Genomic DNA, 17,803 nt, shown 5'->3' with positions numbered 1-17,803 from the left:
AGACAAAACAATCCTAGATATGTACACACCTAACAAAAGAGCTTCAAAATATATGGAGCAAAAACAAATAGAACTGAAAAAAAGAAACAGGCAAATCCACAATTACAGATGGAGACTTCAACACTCCTTTCTCAGTAATCAACAGATGTGGGTAAAACCAGAAAACACACAGAAAATACCTTAATGAAAGGATGGGGTCAGTTCTTTTCTCAACTTTTTCACTGGAGGCAAAACCCACAATGCCATCTACGTTTTGTGTGCAGGAAAGCATCTGCTCCTTACTGCATTCACCTTCCTTTACCTCGGGCCTTATAGCCTGACATTTATCTACAAATACAAAATGCATGTTATTCTAAAAAATGACAGCAAAAACATATTTTAAAGCACAAAGGAATTTACCTATAACACTGTCTTTTCCTACAAAACCTTAATCCATTCAACATTCAAATTCCTATTTGCAAGGCACACATCTTATTTTTAGACCACAATAAAAACTTAACATAGATGAGGATCAGCCCAAGCTTCTTGGACAGTTTATAGCATCTTTCTTTTATCTTAAATTCTAAGTATTTAAAGTGGCTTATTTTATATGTCAAGTAAGGAAACTAAAAGTTGACTTAACTATTCTTTTGCTCCTTCAGAAGTATACCAATTAGTAACAAAGTAATAGCTATCATTTATTAAGTACTTATTAAGTGGCTGGAACCCTTAAGTCCATCAAATGCATTATCTCATTTAATACTTGAAACAAACCTGTTAAAAGATATTAATATTAACCTCATAGAGAACCCCTGAGTTCAGAGATCTTAAGTAACTTGCCCAATGCAATACTTAAGCAAGTAAAAAAGCTGGAATTTAAAGCAAGGTCTGCTTGATTTCTAAAATCTGGTTGTGAATCATTAAGCTGTTCTGCATTATACGTAATGACTCTAATGATAAGCCAAAAAAGAGCATAATATTGTGATGCCTACAAAGCATGCGATGTTAGCTACCAGGACTCTTATATTAAAATCAGATTGGTAAATCTGAACTACAGAAAACATAAATTTTATAGAAAGGTTGTTCTGGTCTGCTCCTACCTTTTCCTTGGTTATCGGCTTTAAATAATGTACATATGAATTCTTAAGGAAAGGGACCAAGACTCCCCCTCAAACTCTTAGCCCTCATCCCAAGCAACTCTTAAGTGGCAATATGTTTGCATTCAAAGAGTAAAAAAGAAAAATGGAAGGAACACATATTCCTCTAGTTCTTTTATAGGAATTAACCCCTTCTGGGTTCACAGAGGTGCTCTGTAGAGGTACAACACGAAAACCTGTGCTTTATTAACAGACATAAGCAACACACTTCAAACTATATATACATGTGATTTCTAATCATAGTTAATGGGAATGCACAGGAGGTGACACAACTTAGAAACAAACTTTAGAGAACAATCTCCCCACTTTAATTTGTTTTTCTTTTTACAATAAACTTTTTTCTTTAATTAAAAATAAACAGAGTTAGCACAGTACCATGAGTACAGAACCAATTAATAAGCACCATTAATTGCTAGACAGAAAATTAAGTTACATACCATATTGCTGTACATGTCTTCTCAAGTAATATAGAGGCTTTTTAAATATGTAAGAAACTTACTCTTGTGTTTTTCTCCTTTAGAAGGACCCGCCTGAACAGAGGCATTTTCTAAAAGATTGTTTACTTCCAGTTCATTAACTCCATCTTGCTTCTTCCTTCTTCTTTTCTTTTGATTTAGGTCTACTTCTAATGCAACCTGTTCTGCATCCTTCCCTGATAAGGTCAGAGACTCTTCGTCAACTGTCTGAGCATCCTTCTGAGATCTTTCTGTGTCTGAAATTCTAGAACTCATAGACTCATCTGGATCATCATTCACTCTTTCACAGGCAATTTTTTTGACTGAAAACAAGAGAAACGACTATAAATATGCAAACAACCTAAAGAAAAATTTGTGAAGGTGGAAAAGAGACTCAAAGATGTCCTCTGTAGTATTTATTTGCAAGAACAAAAAACCTAAAGACAACCTAAAATGTCCAATGGGAAATGACTAAATAATATATAAAAATCCATAGAGCCAATAATAATAATGAGGTAAGTTTACATGCAGTCACATGAAAATTTCAAAGCATACTGTTGCATTAAAAAATCAAGCAGAACAAGATACACATAAAATCTTTTTTTTTAAATCTCATTTTTATTAAACAAAAACAATTACATATAGAGATGCTCCTTGACTTATACTGGGTTTCATCCCAATAAACCCATCATAAGTTGAGTATACTGTAAATTGAAAATGCATTTAATACAGGCCGGGTGCGATGGCTCACACCTGTAATCCCAGTACTTTGAGAGGCTGAGGCGAGCAGATCATCTGAGGTCAGAAGTTCGAGACCAACCTGGCCAACATGGTGAAACCCCATCTCTACTAAAAATACAGAAATTAGCTGGACGTGGTGGCAGGCACCTGTAATCCCAGCTGCTCAGGAGGCTGAGGCAGGAGAATCACTTGAACACGGGAGGCAGAAGTTGCAGTGAGCCAAGATCGCATCATTGCACTCCAGCCTGGGCGATAACAGCAAAACTCTGGGCTGGGCATGGTGGCTCATGCCTGTAATCCCAACACTTTGGGAGGCTGACGCAGGTGGATCACTTGAGGTCAGGAGTTCAAGACCAGCCTGGCCAACATGGTGAAACTCCATCTCTACTAAAAATACAAAAATTAGCTGGGTATGGTGGCACATGCCTGTAATCCCAGCTACTTGGGAGGCTGAGGCAGGAGAATCGCTTGAATTGGAGAGGTGGAGGCTGCAGTGAGCTGAGATGGCGCCAAGGCACTCCAGGCTGGGCAACAAGAGCAAAACTCCATCTCAAAAAAAAAGTTCTGGTTGGGCATGGTGGCTCACACCTGCAATCCCAGTGCTTTGGGAGGCCAAGGTGGGCAGATCATTTGAGGTCAGGAGTTTAAGACCAGTCTGGCCAATATGGTAAAACCCCATCTCTACGAAAAATTACAAAAATTAGCCAGGCATGGTGGCACGTGCCTGTAATCTCAGCAATTCAGGAGGCTGAGGTGAAAGAACTATTTGAACTCGAGCAGTGAAGAATTCAGTGAGCCAAGATCGGGCCACTGCACTCCAGCCTGGGCAACAAAGTGAGACCCTGTCTCAAAAAAAAAGTTCTTACATTAAATAAGATACAGTGAGTTACTCATGTTATCACCTATAACATGATAATCACAAGAAGATATATATTTTAATCTTCTAGGATTATGTACAAGTAAAAAAAAAAAAGATTACTGAGAATAAAGGTATTTTGCAGTTATCAATACTACTTTTTTATTTATTTATTTTTTTTTTTTTATTTTTTTTTTTTGAGACGGAGTCTCACGCTGTTGCCCAGGCTGGAGTGCAGTGGCGCGATCTCGGCTCACTGCAAGCTCCGCCTCCCGGGTTCCCGCCATTCTCCTGCCTCAGCCTCCTGAGTAGCTGGGACTACAGGCGCCCGCCACCGCGCCCGGCTAATTTTTTGTATTTTTAGTAGAGACGGGGTTTCACTGTGGTCTCGATCTCCTGACCTTGTGATCCGCCCGCCTCGGCCTCCCAAAGTGCTGGGATTACAGGCTTGAGCCACCGCGCCCGGCCTCAATACTACTTTTTAAAAGATATGCTCCAGAAGAAGAAATTCTAGCCCAGCTTTGAACAGAAAAGAGTTAATTTAGCAGGCTTGACTGCTATCCTTTGAAAATCCTCCTTACAAGGTTGGCCCTCAGGTCATGTCTCAGAATTTGGTTCTGGGAATGGTTCCTACCACTCTTAACTGATAAGAGTGGTTCACTGTGCCTTAGCCGTATAATGTGGTTTATGCTGAACTGCTTTCCTTTTGAATATCTGAAATTTTGGTATGTTCCGGGCAAAGGATGCTGAATCCTTAGTCTTCTTGGTGAATACTCAAACCCCGGTGGTGGTCGTGGGGACCCCCAACACAGGCTCTCACAATCCTAGGTTTCAGTTCTGCCTCTGCCACTACTCACACTGTGAGTCCTTAGGAAAAAGTGTCTTACGATCGCTGGGGCTGTTTCTTGGTGATTAAAACCAATACAAAAGGGGCTAAAACGTAAAGTAGCTAACATATAAGGTTCCCTATAGTTCCAAGCATCTTCTTTATGTGATTACAGCTAAACATTGTCCTCATAGATCAGAGTTCAAATAGTTAAGAAAACATAAGCCTAAAAATAAAAATACCTACATATATACAACGTCTTTCTACCTTTTACAAGTCAACATTAGCCTTCAGAAATGTTATGCTCAACCAATACAGTCTAGTCACAACCCCAAAAGATTAGAGTTCCATTTTTTTAATACTAGAATACGACACTCCAAATTCTGATGCTCTTTGACTGGCTACAACTATCCTCTATGCTAGAAAGATATCAAATAACCCAATCATGCCAGTTAAAAATTTTAAAACAAAGCTATTGTTTTGGACCAGATAACTAATTGATTGAAAAAAGATATACTCCCTCCAACTGGATGCTTTGATGATCTTAACTACCTGAGCTACACATGAACTCTCAAAGGCCTGAGGGACAACATTACGAGTTTATTACTACTAAGTAAACTAGCACACTTTCCTTTAAAATCAATACCTTTTACATTTTTCCGTGGTTTGGTGGATTTCTTCTCCTTTAAACTGTGATTTTTAACAGATTTTTGTTTTCTTTTCTCTTCTTCAGCAAGAACTTTCTGAAGCAAATGAGCAAAAAAATCGAAGTCAAAAGGGCGCTTTTCCTCTGTTTAAAAAAAAGGAAAAGAACTTTCAAGTTTTTATTTTTCAAAACTACTTCTAGCTTTTCAAGTATCATAACATCAAAAGCAAATGGGTTTGTCTATCAGCAGGAGAACAGATAAACAAGTACACAACAGAACACCACTCAGCAATAAAATAGCTTTGTCTTAGCAGAGAAATAGGTAAATTCACATCAGAACACCACTCAGCAACAAAAGGAATAAACTAGTTTATTACAAACAATAATTTGTTTACTACAAATTTGTAATAATTTATTACAAATAAACTAGTTTTAAACAAAAGAACTACTGATACATGCAATAATCTGAGGCAATCTCAAAAACATACTGAGTGGAAGAAAACAGATACTAGGGTACATACTGTATGATACCATGTATAAGATATTCTAGAACACACTAAGCTATCTATGGTGATTAAAATGAAAATAGTGGTTGCCATGGGCCAGGAAGACAGCATTTGATTGTCCAGAAAGGGACATAACAGGCCTTGTGAAGTGATGAAAACATTTCCTCTATTGTTTGGGATAGTGGTTACACAGGCATATTCTTTGTCAAAACTCGAACTATACTTTGAACTGTGTGTAAATATAAATCAATTTTTTTATGGACTGAGAAGTCCTTGAAATGCCTATTCACCACCATATGCCCTACCTTTATCACAACCATTTCACCATTTACTCTTATAAGAATCAGCAAAGTGGGAAGTAAATGAATTTAATCAGGAACATGCCCACTAAATACCTATCAACAGCATTGTATCTGAAAGTAATCAGTGAACACTCCAAGAATGAATCCAGGCCAGGAGGCAAATCCTCGCTTGAACTTTACATCTAATCTTACAGTAAATGTAGAGAAAATGGTGCTCTATGCACATAAGCTGAAGACTGGTTTGATTACAAGATAGCCTCAGAAAAGAAGGTATATACTAAAATAAAAAGAATTTCAGGAAACTAAACCCAAATCTGGGATTCCTGAAGGCCCTATTTCACTGTTGACCCAGACTTAATTTGTTCTGACTCTCCACAATGATTCTGAAAGACATAGACTCAAAGAATCATAAAGGATCTCCACATGGTTCTCAGAGAAATTCAAAACGTAAGTTCTCTTAAAAAACCTATATAGGTTTTAACTAAAAAAATAAAATAAAATAAAAATCCAACAGAAAGCCCCCAAATCAATGAGTTGTTTTTAGTTTTGAGATAGGATCTTGCTCTGTTGCCCAGGCTGGCCTCGAATTCTTGGGCTGAAAGGATCCTCCTGCCTCAGCGACCCCTGAGAGTAGCTGGGACTACAGGCATACAACACTGTATCGTGTTTAAGATCAATAAATTTTAACGATATCTATTATAATGGTCTATAAAAGGCTTCACACTCTAAATAGACTGTTTATAGATTTATGAATTATTTTCTGACTATAATGTGTTAAACTTAATGAAAAGTTTCAGGACCACTTCTCTAACACGGAATGGGCCAAGGAACACAATATTCCAGATCTTCTAAGAACCATTCCGCAAAGCAGTTTCCCTAAAGACCCGATAAAACACTGGGTATAGAATCTACCCACCTACCTTACTGTCTACTCATAAAATAAATGTACATGCTACATAATGTAAGTACTCTCTACATTTGGATTTTTTTTCCCTAAAATTAGCACTATGGCTAATCTGATGACTAAATGGACATTGAATATATTCATTAATAATAAAATACTGATAATTATAAATCCACAAAAAATATATTCCTGTCCACCAGTGTGGTGAAAAAGAAAAAGACCTATCTTCCAATAAAAAATTACAAGAAATATTTTAAACAGTAAATTTATTTTTCTTTATAGATCCTTAGATGTCTTTCTCTAGACTTAAAGAAAAATGTTAATTTTAATGAGGATTTTAGTTAGAAATTGAAAGATACCTATCATTCCTTCAGACAAGATCTAAATTCAAATGCTAGTATATCTCTTCAGACAGAACTTCCCCCCAATGATCATTAGGAAAAAAGAGATCTAAACAGCCACCCTCTCTTTTATCTTCTTTTTGGAAATGAATCACTACCTAAAATTATGTTTATCCACTATCTTTCTTCCCCCATCCAATTAGACTCTAAATGCAGGATTCTCATCTGCCATATATCTTCCACCATTACATACTCAATACCTAGAACAATGACTACCATATAGTAGGTGGTCAGTGTTATAGACTGAATGACTGATTAGTCATTCAGAACTAGAAAGAACCATCTATATAACTAATAGTACTGTCTTCCAGAAACAATTATCTCCTCCAATACAGTTCCTTCAGAATAAATAACACTTAGAAGTGGTAGCATCAATCCCTCCATAACTTCTTGGACTTAGAACTGTTTACCTGCACCTAGATATTCTGGATAATCTCCTGCCTATATATTTGTAGCAAGTACCAGACCCATACTGCTAAACAGAAAAATTTCAGACTTCTTCCTCTTATGCCAATACAGGAACAAAAGAAATCTAAAACACACTGGAGCCAAAGACAAAACACTGGTCATTTTTTAGGCTCTCCAAGTAATACTTTGTAAAAGAGGTCTTAATACTTACGGAATGCTTTGTCTATTCTCCATCCATTTGTTTTCTCTTCACGTTTAAATTTATTCTGTTAACAACAACAAAAAACCCTATGGTAATTTTCTCCCATAAAACAAGCTTTTTTTTCTTAAATGCAGTAAGCATTAAAATGAAACTCTTAGGAATAACATACTGTTCTCTACTTAATATGTCTTTGCCAATAGGCAAGTTACTTAAACCTTTGGCTTTTTAAAAATAAGGATGAAAGATTTTTACTGAGCTTCTTGATTCTCATTACCAATAACATGAATCAGCAATGAAAGCTGGATTTACAAAGGACAGAAAAACATAAAGTCAACATACACAGAAGCAGATCAAACCTATGATTAAGGTAACTGGTATTAACTTTTAAAAAATTAAGTATTCGTATCAGGTTAAGCCTCTGACATCATCGTTCTAATATATTTCAAGTGGCATGGAGAGAAGGCTATAGAGAAACAAGTGAAATTTTGAAGCAGGCCAAGTTTATCTTGACAACCTTCTATATATTAAGGCACATTTCATCACGTTTTTCTCAGCCCCAAAAATCCCTGTCCTCAGTTTACTACCAGATTACTTCCATTAAGAGGGAGATGTTTAAGGCTTAAGGCTCAATCCATCCTAAGGTCATTAGGAAGACTGAGGGCATAAGTTTGTGTCTGAAGATGTGTCTGAAGATACACACATCGTAGGAGAGGAAACAGCCAATGTTTCCCATCTATACGTCAGTGATCTACAAGTTTTTACTAAAAGCAAAAAATAAAGCTTTTTATTGGAAAAAAAAAAAAAAGAGAGAGGGAGAGAGAGAATATCACATAAAACAAAGGAAGTACTTCATGCCCCCTTCCTCCCCTCAAAAGAACTTAACCACTAATATGACTTGTAAAGCAATCACTTTCTTGTATTTCCTTATTGCTTATGACCCAAGTGTGTACTCTTAGATGCTATAGTTTAGCCTTACCCACATTTTTAAAACCTGATATGACATAAATGTACAGGTTGCCCTTCTTTCCCATTCTTTTCTTTATTTTTCTTCACAAAACTTATTACCAATACAGAAGTTTTCAAAGATAATCTTATTTCTACCTTAAAAGATCATACTGTTATTTAAACATTTCCTCAAAAGTTAACAAATGTTACCTCCACAAAAAGTGACTGGCTATAAACATTAAATTAAATGTCCTAAAAGAAACATCAATAGGTTTCAGGCATTTAATTCTAAAACAGTGCTACCTCATATTGTACTTAATTGGTAATATAATTCAAAACAATTTAAAACTTTCTCGAAGAATGTATTGAAACTAGTTATTGATTTCATAGGTAAAAACCAGTAACAGGTCAAATTCCATGATCACAAAATAAATCCCATAATTTCCACTACTGGCCCTGACAAAGTAACTCATTATGGATAATATCCAACTCTACCACGAATGACTTTTAACACTGACAAAATATATACATCGATTATTTTCAAGCAAAGGACAATAGTCAGAGCAAGACTACAATCATGGAGAGAAGAAAAACAGACAAGATGTGCCCATGTTTACCTTGGCTCTCTGCCTGGGCTCAATTTCCCAACCAAGGAAAGGGAGGTGAAGGCTAAACAGGGTACAGCAATCCAACTAAGGCTGCAGAAGTAGGGAATCTTTAGGAGCATAGTTCTAAAAAGGAACTGTGAGGGGCACCTCACATGCCTAGGTGGAAGTACTCCATGGTACCTTGGCCTAAGTATCGGTTGCATATGTCCAGAATATAAGGCCTAAAAGAGAACAGCTGCTAAAGGGATGAGAGCAGAAGGAAGACGCTAAAAGTCACAAAACACCATACAACAACAGAGTTCAGGTGCATCCTAATGGAAAGACCTCACTAACACCTAAATACATTCACCTCAGACACCAGAAAGGTCATCATTAGAGATAAAGACGATACCCTAGAGTAGCCTTTCTCTACCAGGGATGTAGCATGAGAATGAAGTACTAATGCATTAAAGCAGCCACTGTATGTAATGCATTCCCTTCTCTCATTTATCTATTTACAGTATAGTATTAGTATAACCATCCTTAGAGAACTTAGAAAATAATAACTCATGCCTACCGTGAGACTGTTCTGGAAAAAGAATAATATAATAGTAACTCAAATTATTTTCTGTAAATCAGACAAGAAATCCCATTGGAGAAAGGATGTCCTAGATTAAAGACCAGTCTAGATCTGCCTCAACAAAGCTTTAAGCCAAGCCTTAACAGGAACAAAGAGGTCAGCAGTAAATTAACGACTTTCCAGAACAAAAGTCAACACTATTTTTTATTTTGTTTTGTTTATTGAAACAGAGTCTTGCTGTCTTCCAGACTGGAGTGCAGTGGTGTGATCACAGCTCACTGCAGCCTTGACCTCCCAGGCTCAAGCAATCCTCTTGACCCAGCCTCCTGAATTGCGTGTGCCACCACGCCTGGCGTTTTTTTGTTTTGTTTTGTTTTGTTTTTGTAGAGATGGAATCTTGCCATGTTGCTCAGTCTGGTTTTGAACTTCTGGGCTCAAGCAATCCTCTCATCTCAGCCTCCCAAAGTACTGGGATTAGAGGTGTGAACCACCGCACCTGGCCCCAATGCTCTTTAAAACAAAAGAAAAAACATAATCCAGACACTATACAACACATCATTCACAATGTCTGGTATGCAATTTCCTTTTTTTTTTTTTTGAGACAGAGTCTTGCTCTGTCTCCCAGGCCAGAGTGCAGTGGCGCGATCTCGGCTCACTACAACCTCCACCTCCCGAGTTCACGCCATTCTCCTGCCTCAGCCTCCCGAGTAGCTGGGACTACAGGCGCATGCCACCACGCCCAGCTAATTTTTTGTATTTTTAGTAGAGACGGGGTTTCCGTGTTAGCCAGGATGGTCTCCATCTGCTGACCTCGTGATCCAACTGCCTTGGCCTCCCAAAGTGCTGGCATTACAGGCATGAGCAACCGCGCCCAGCCCAGTATGCAATTTCAAAAAAACTCATGGCTGGCTGGGCATGGTGGTTCACTCCTTATAATCCTGGCACTTTGGGAGGCTGAGGTCACTTGAGGTCAGGAGGTCAAGGATCACTTGAGGTCAGAAGTTCAAGACCAGCCTAGCCAACATGGTGAAACCACATCTCTGCTAAAAATACAAATTTTAGTCAGGCATGGTGGTGTGCACCTGTAATCCCAACTTGGGAGGCTGAGGCAGAAGAATCACCTGAACCCAGCAGGCAGAGGTTACAGTGAGCTGCGATCATGCTACTGAACTCCAGCCTGGGCAACAGAGCGAGATTCCATTTCAAAACAAAAAAAATGGTTGGGCACAATGGCTCACGCCTATAATCCCAGCACTTTGGGAGGCCAAGGTAGGTGGATCACTTGAGGTCAGGAGTTCGAGACCAGCCTGGCCAACATGATGAAACCCCATCTCTACTAAAAATATAAAAATTAAGCTGGGCACGGTGGCTCACACCTGTAATCCCAGCACTTTGGGAGGCCAAGGCGGGTGGGTCACAAGGTCAAGATATTGAGACCATCCTGACCAACATGGTAAAACCCCGTCTCTACTAAAAATACAAAAAAAAAAAAAAAAAAAAAATTAGCTGGGCATGGTGGCACATGCCTGTAGTCCCAGCTACTCAGGAGGCTGAGGCAGGAGAATCACCTGAACCCAGGAGACAGAGGTTGCAGTGAGTTGAGACAGCGCCACTGCACTCCAGCCTGACGACAGAGTGAGACTCTGTCTCAAAAAAAAAAAAAAAAGAAAAAAAAATTAGCCAGGCATGGTGGTGCACACCTATAGTCCCAGCTACTCAGGAGGCTCAGGCAGGAGAATCACTTGAACCTGGGTGGCAGAGGTTGCAGTGAGCCATGATCATGCCACCATACTCCAGACTGGGTGACACAGCGAGACTCTGTCTCAAACAAAAACAAACAAACAAACAAACCCATGACAGAGACCAAAAAATTAATTGTTTTTTAAAACCCACATGACATGAGAAAAGATAGGAAAATGTGATAGGAAAAGAAAAGGAAAAGTCACAATAGCACGATCCCATTCCCTGGCAAGCAGACTCAGAATAAAAAGAAAAAAAATTAACAGATCTCAATGTGATCTAGATATTAGAATGAACAGACAAAAAAGTTAAAGGATCCATTAATTATACAGATGTTTGAGGATTTAGAGGTAAGTATAGTGAAGTGATGGGGAAATCTCAGCAGAGGAATAGAAACTATAAAAAATAGCCAGGAGGAGGCCAGGCGTGGTGGCTCACGCCTGTAATTCCAGCACTTTGGGAGGCCGAGGCAGGTGGATCACAAGGTCAGGAGATCAAGATCATCCTGGCTAACATGGTGAAACCCCATCTCCATAAAGTTAAAAAAAAAAATTAGCCGGGCGTGGTGGTGGGCACCTGTAGTCCCAGCTACTCAGGAGGTTGAGGCAGAAGAATGGTGTAAACCCGGGAGGCAGAGCTCGCAGTGAGCTGAGATCATGCCACTGCACTCCAGCCTGGGCGACAGAGCGAGACTCCGTCTCAAAAAATAAAATAAAATAAAAATAAAGCAAACCCAGGTGGAAATTACAGAAATAAGAAATATAGTATCAGAAACAAAATATTCACTAAATGGGCTTAACAGCAGACTGAAGATAAAAGACAGGGTCAGTGAACTTGATGCTATGACAATAGAAACTATCAACACTGAAATGAAGGAAAAAAGATTGGAAAAAGGTGGTCAGAGCTTTGGTAACCTGTAGAATGTCACTTGGGGTAAACTATGTTGGTGGAGTTCCAGAACGAGAGAATTAAACAGAGAAACTATTAAAAGAAGTAATTTAAAATTTCCCAAATACAGGGAAAGATGCAAGAAGCTCAGCAAACTCAAAACTAAAGCTAGGCATATCATCATCATACAGCTGAATACTAAAAAAAAAAGAAAAAAAAGAAAGAAAGAAATCCTGAAAACAGTCAGAGAAGTTAATTGTACTTAACTTCTCTGATTAATTGTATCATATATGGGGGCAAGAACGATATGATTACTGTCAACTTTTCATCAGAAACACTGAAAGCCAAGAGAAAACAGAATGATATCTTTAAAAGACAAAAAAAAAAAAACCGTCAAACCAGCAAAATATATCATTCAAAAATAAGGTTGAAATAAAAACATTCAGAAAAATGAAAGCTCAGAAAATTTTTCAACAGTAGACCTGTCATTCAGACCTACAGGAAGAAATGAAAACATCAAAAATGGTAAATATATAGTTAAATGTTAAAAACTAGTTTTTCTACTCAATTTCCTTAAAAGACAAAAAACCCATATATATCTATATACAGAGGAGGAAAGCTGGTTTTTTGTTTGTTTGTTTTTGTTTTTGAGACAGAATTTCTCTCTCGTTACCCAGGCTGGAGTCCAATAGCATGATTTCAGCCATCGCAACCTCTACCTCCAAGGTTCAACTGATTCTCTTGCCTCAGCCCTCCGAGTAGCTGGGATTACAGGCATGTGCCACCATGCCTGGCTAATTTTGTATTTTTAGTAGAGACAGGGTTTCTCCATGTTGGTCAGCCTGGTCTCGAACTCCCAACCTCAGGTGATCTGCCTGCCTCAGCCTCCCAAAGTGCTGGGATTACAGGCATGAGCCACCGCACCCAGCTGTTTATTTTTGTTTTTAAGGCTAGTCAAGTAAAGCAGTGGAAGTAGAGTAGGGTAAAAGAAATTTATCTGGGCCATGTATGGTGGCTCAGCCTGCAATCCCTGCACTCTGGGAGGCCAAGGCAGCAGACTGCTTGAGCCCAGGAGTTTGAGACCAGCCTGGGCAACATAGCAAAACCCCATCTCTACAAAAAAAATACAAAAATTGGGTGGGCATAGTGACATATGCCTGTACTTGGGCACCTGGGATGCTGGGATGGAGGGATCACTTGAGCTCAGGAGGTTGAAGCTGCAGGTAGCCACAATCATGCCACTGCACTCCAGCCTGGGCAACAGAGAGTGAGACCCTGTACTAAAAAAAAAAAAACCCGAAAAGAAGAAATTTATCTGAACATGGGTCAGCTGGTTTTTTAAAAAATTTAATATTAAAAAAGAAACAATTCTGTAATCAGTTGAGATCATTTAGTTGTAAACACCAGTACACTTGGACCAGCTGCCTCATTAAACTATTATAAGTTCATTGTAAAGTGAATTTAAAGATATATAGGGCTAAGTACAGTGTCTCATGCCTGTAATGCCAGCACTTTGAGAGGCTGAAGCAGGAGGACTGCTTGAACCCAGGAATTTGAGACAACCCTGGGCAACATAGTAAGATCTCTTATCTACAAAAAATAAAAAATTTAGTCAAGCACGGTAGCGCACACCTGTGGTCCAGGAGGCTGAGGTAGGAGGATTGCTTGAGTCCAAGAGGCCATGGCTGCAGTGAGCCATGGTTACACTGCTGCACTCCAGCCTGGGCAACAAAGACCCTGTCTCAAAAAAAAAAAAAAAAAAAGGAAAGGAAAGGGAAAAGAGACTGGGCACAGTGGCTCACGCCTATAATCCCAGCACTTTGGGAAGCTGAGGTAGGCAGACCACTTGAAGTAAGGAAGTTCAAGACGAGCCTGGCCAACATAGCAAAACTCCATCTCTAGTTAAAAAAAAAAAATTAACTGGGCGTGGTGGCACGCGCCTGTAATTCCAAGCTACTCAGGAGGCTGAAGCAGGAGAATGGCTTGAACCTGGGAGGCAGAGGATGCAGTGAACTGAGATCACATCACTGTACTCCAGTCTGGATGACAGAGCGAGACTCTGTCTTAAAAAAAAAAAAAAAAAAAAGGGAAAAAAAGGCAAAGCTGGCCATGTTCTTTGGGGCTACTGAAAAAACAAGCAAATAAAAGGCTGAGATTTTCAGGAGCTTCACGGTTGGTGAATGCAACCAGGTGCTGGGAGGTCAGTGCACCTCAACTCCTCCAGGACAGAAGTGCCTGCATTCAAGACCCTTCCAGACCTTACTCTATGAATCCTTCATCTGTATCCCTTACAATATCCTTTATAATAAACCAATAAACAGCTGGTTCAGTGTGTTGAACTTTGCTAGCAGCTGAGAAAGGAAGCTGGAAAGAGGCAAGCTCCTGGTGCAAAGGTGGCTGTGCAGCGTAATTTAGGCCTTGGAGAAGCCGGGGTTTTAACACTTTACGAAATGTGCTTTCTCAAAGCTGCCAGTTCTTTTAGAACTCATCAAATTGAGGCTGCTCCAGCCAGCTTTACAGGGAATGGATTTAAGGCAAATCTTGTGTTTAAAGAGATTTAGGCCGGGCGCGGTGGCTCAAGCCTGTAATCCCAGCACTTTGGGAGGCCGAGACGGGCGGATCACGAGGTCAGGAGATCGAGACCATCCTGGCTAACACGGTGAAACCCCGTCTCTACTAAAAAATACAAAAAACTAGCCGGGCGAGGTGGCGGGCGCCTGTAGTCCCAGCTACTCGGGAGGCTGAGGCAGGAGAATGGTCTAAACCCGGGAGGCGGAGCTTGCAGTGAGCTGAGATCCGGCCACTGCACCCCAGCCTGGGCGACAGAGCAAGACTCTGTCTCAAAAAAAATAAAAAATAAAAAATAAAAAAATAAAGAGATTTAGAGGAAGCCTGAAGAGGAAAGCAGACAGATTGTGAAGAAAATCGGTAGCATTTTTGCCTTGAAGGTGAAGAACGCATGGCCTAGGGGGTAAAGAAGCCACCTAGCGGTGGATGTAAATAACAGCAAAGGATCGGTGCTTTCCAACTCAGATGAGAAAGCTGACCACACAATCACAAATACTGACTAAGACTTACTTGCTTTAGTGATTGAACTGGTAAAATGAATCCTCAGTTCGCCTTCCTTCAAGGCAAAGGGAAAATCACTGGCAATATGAAGTTACAAAGTTTTCAGCTTCAGCCAGGCAAAGGCAAGCTGTGAGGAACTCCCTTTGGCTCCTTTTGAAAATCAAGATATCTCATCTCACAGATACGAATCTATATAATTACATTGTCAGAATTTAGGCTGAAACTACACATTGGCAAATAACATGAGATAGATTTGTTTTAAAAGGTGTGACGAATCCTGGTTTTCCTAACCTCTGGGTGAACACAGCCTGATGATGAACTACTGTTTTGCTGAATTGGATACAACTGTGCATTACAAAGTTAATACGTTATTTATGGCCTGGAGTAAAACTGAGTTTCAGAATAAAATTAGGAACAGTAAAATCCAAACAAAAGCTCCCATTTTGCTTATGAAGTACACTGAAGGGCCAGGCACAGTGGCTCATGCCTGTAATCCCAACACTGGGAGGGCGAGGCAAGAGGATCACTCGAGTCAAGGAGTTCAAAACCAGCCTGGGCAATGTAGTGAGACTTAGTCTCTACAAAAAAAAAAAAATTTAATTAGCCGAGCATAGTGGCATGTGCTGTAGTCCCAGCTACCTAGGAAGCTGAGGTGGGAAGATCATTTGCGCCCAGGAGATAAGAGGCTGCAGTGAGCCGAGATAGAGGCTGCAGTAAGCCGTAATCATGCCCATGCACTTCACGCTATGTAACAGAGCGAGGCCCTGTCTCAAAAAAAATTAAAGTACATTTAAGGATTATTCTGCTGAAGATGTAATTTAAGAGTTCCCTGGATGAACTAGAGAAGAAAAAGACTACCAACAGCTGGCAAGTAATTAGTGTTATGCATTTAATAACCTTAATCAGTAATAATTAATAATTCTTAAAATTTTATAGTGGGGGCCAGGCATGGTGGCTCATGCCTGTAATCCCAGCACTTTGGGAGGCCAAGCCAGGTGGATCACTTGAAGTCAGGAATTTTAGACCATCCTGGCCAACATGGTGAAACCCTGTCTCTAATAAAAATGCAAAAATTAGCCAGGTATGGTGGCAGGCACCTGAAATCCCAGCTACTCAGGAGGCTGAGGCAGGAGAATCACTTGAACCCAGGAGACGGAGTTTGCAGTGAGACAAGATCACGCAACTGCACTCTAGGCTGAGAAAAAGAGCAAGACTTCCAAAAAGAAAGGAAAGAAAGAGAAGAGAACAGAAGAGAAGAGAAAAAAGAGAAGGAAAAAATTCCATACTAGGATTACAAAAAAAACACACATAAAACTTTTAAATTTTGCCTTTCATACCATCAGAAACAGTATTTTCTTCCTAAATCAAAATAAAATAAATATGATCAGAGCCTGGGAGGAAAAAATCTAAGCTGAATACAGGCCAAATTTTTTTTTTTTTTTTTTTTTTTTTTTTTGAGACAGAGTGTCGCTCTGTTGCCCAGGCTAGAGCGTAGTGGCACTATCTGAGTTCACTGCAATCTCCGCCTCCCAGGTTCAAGTGATTCTCATGCCTCAGCCTCTCAAAAAGCTGGGATTACAGGCACAAGCCATCACGCCTAGCTAATTTTAGTATTTTTAGCAGAGATGGGGTTTTACCATGTTGGCCAGGCTGGTCTCAAACTTCCAACCTCAAGTGATCCACCCACCTCAGCCTCCCAAAGGGCTGGGATTACAGTCGTGAGCCACTGCATCTGACCCAGGTCTAGTTTTAAAATAAACATGGTTTCAAAGTGGGTTTCCTTCTTTTAAAAAAAAATTCAGTATATTTGAGTCATAAAACACTGCTGTTGATTAAATGAAGTTTGTTTTCAGATGCAGCTTTTAAATTATAATCTCACTAATTTAACTAAATGTATAAAGCTCAGTCTTTTGTTATAATTTTCCATTTTCATGTAAGTTTAATTATCTGTATCTTTTTTCCTAGTTTTTTTAAGGCTGATGTTATTTCTTATAAATCAGTGAGATATACAGTAAAGTAATGCTTTTCTAAGAATGTTTACTAGAAAATTTACATAGTTCTTCCTGGGAAAAAAAAAGGGCAGAGGATTTCAGACTAGATAAAAAAGCATGACCTATGCTCCATTCAGTAGGATATATACTAAAACTGGAACAATACAGTCAAGATTAGCTTGGCCCCTTGACAAGGTTAAAACAAATAAACAAACAAAACAAAACAAACAAAAAAACCAGGCTATGTAGTCTATAAAATGTGTACTTACAATGTGAAGACGCAGGTTAAAGAAACAATTAAAAAACAAATTCATGGACCAGTCAGGATGGCTCACACCTGTAATTCCAACACTTTGGGAATCCGAGGTGAGAGGACTGCTTGAGCCCAAGAGTTTGAGATCAACCTGAGCAACAAAGTGAGACTCCATCTCTGCAACAATAATTTAAAAAAACACAACCACGCAGGAGCCCGGCACTGTGACACACATTTGTAGTGCCAGCTATTCAGGAGGCTGAGGCAGGAGGATCTTTTGAGCCCAAGAGACTGAGGCTGCAATCATCCCTATAAATAGCCACTGCACTCCAGTCTGGGCAACATAGTGAGACCCCAGTCTCTAAAT

At 39.5% G+C, this 17,803-nt stretch overlaps 1 protein-coding gene, 1 non-coding gene and 1 pseudogene across 21 annotated transcripts in view; 2 read left to right on the top strand and 1 right to left on the bottom strand.

Moving 5' to 3' along the window:
- BDP1 (BDP1 general transcription factor IIIB subunit) overlaps window positions 1-17,803 on the bottom strand; it is a 113,422-nt gene that overhangs the window by 76,580 nt on the left and 19,039 nt on the right. For 16 of the 20 annotated variants that reach the window (XR_010587399.2, XR_012413715.1, XR_012413716.1 and 13 more), the window contains exons 8-11: window positions 7,393-7,447; window positions 4,661-4,804; window positions 1,636-1,914; window positions 180-327 (exon numbers count right to left, since the gene is read on the bottom strand). Coding sequence is in view for 13 of the 20 variants with exons in the window: in XM_005557115.5 (XP_005557172.3) it covers window positions 180-327; window positions 1,636-1,914; window positions 4,661-4,804; window positions 7,393-7,447 (626 nt within the window). In the remaining 7 variants the exon portion in view is untranslated. Of the gene's footprint in view, window positions 1-179; window positions 328-1,635; window positions 1,915-4,660; window positions 4,805-7,392; window positions 7,448-17,803 lie in introns of those variants that run through there. The other 4 variants (XM_073993593.1, XM_073993594.1, XM_065546359.2 and 1 more) reach the window with 4 other exon arrangements.
- Window positions 14,574-15,325, top strand: LOC135971308 (sterol carrier protein 2-like; annotated as a pseudogene).
- Window positions 17,311-17,414, top strand: LOC135971550 (U6 spliceosomal RNA). Its single transcript, XR_010587773.1, has one exon. It is a non-coding gene; the product is annotated as a U6 spliceosomal RNA (small nuclear RNA).

The sequence above is a fragment of the Macaca fascicularis genome, chromosome 6, assembly GCF_037993035.2.
Source record: "Macaca fascicularis isolate 582-1 chromosome 6, T2T-MFA8v1.1".
Lineage (NCBI taxonomy): Eukaryota > Metazoa > Chordata > Mammalia > Primates > Cercopithecidae > Macaca > Macaca fascicularis.
The sequence above is the reverse complement of the archived record's forward strand: the minus strand, read 5'-3'. Positions and strand labels throughout refer to the sequence as shown.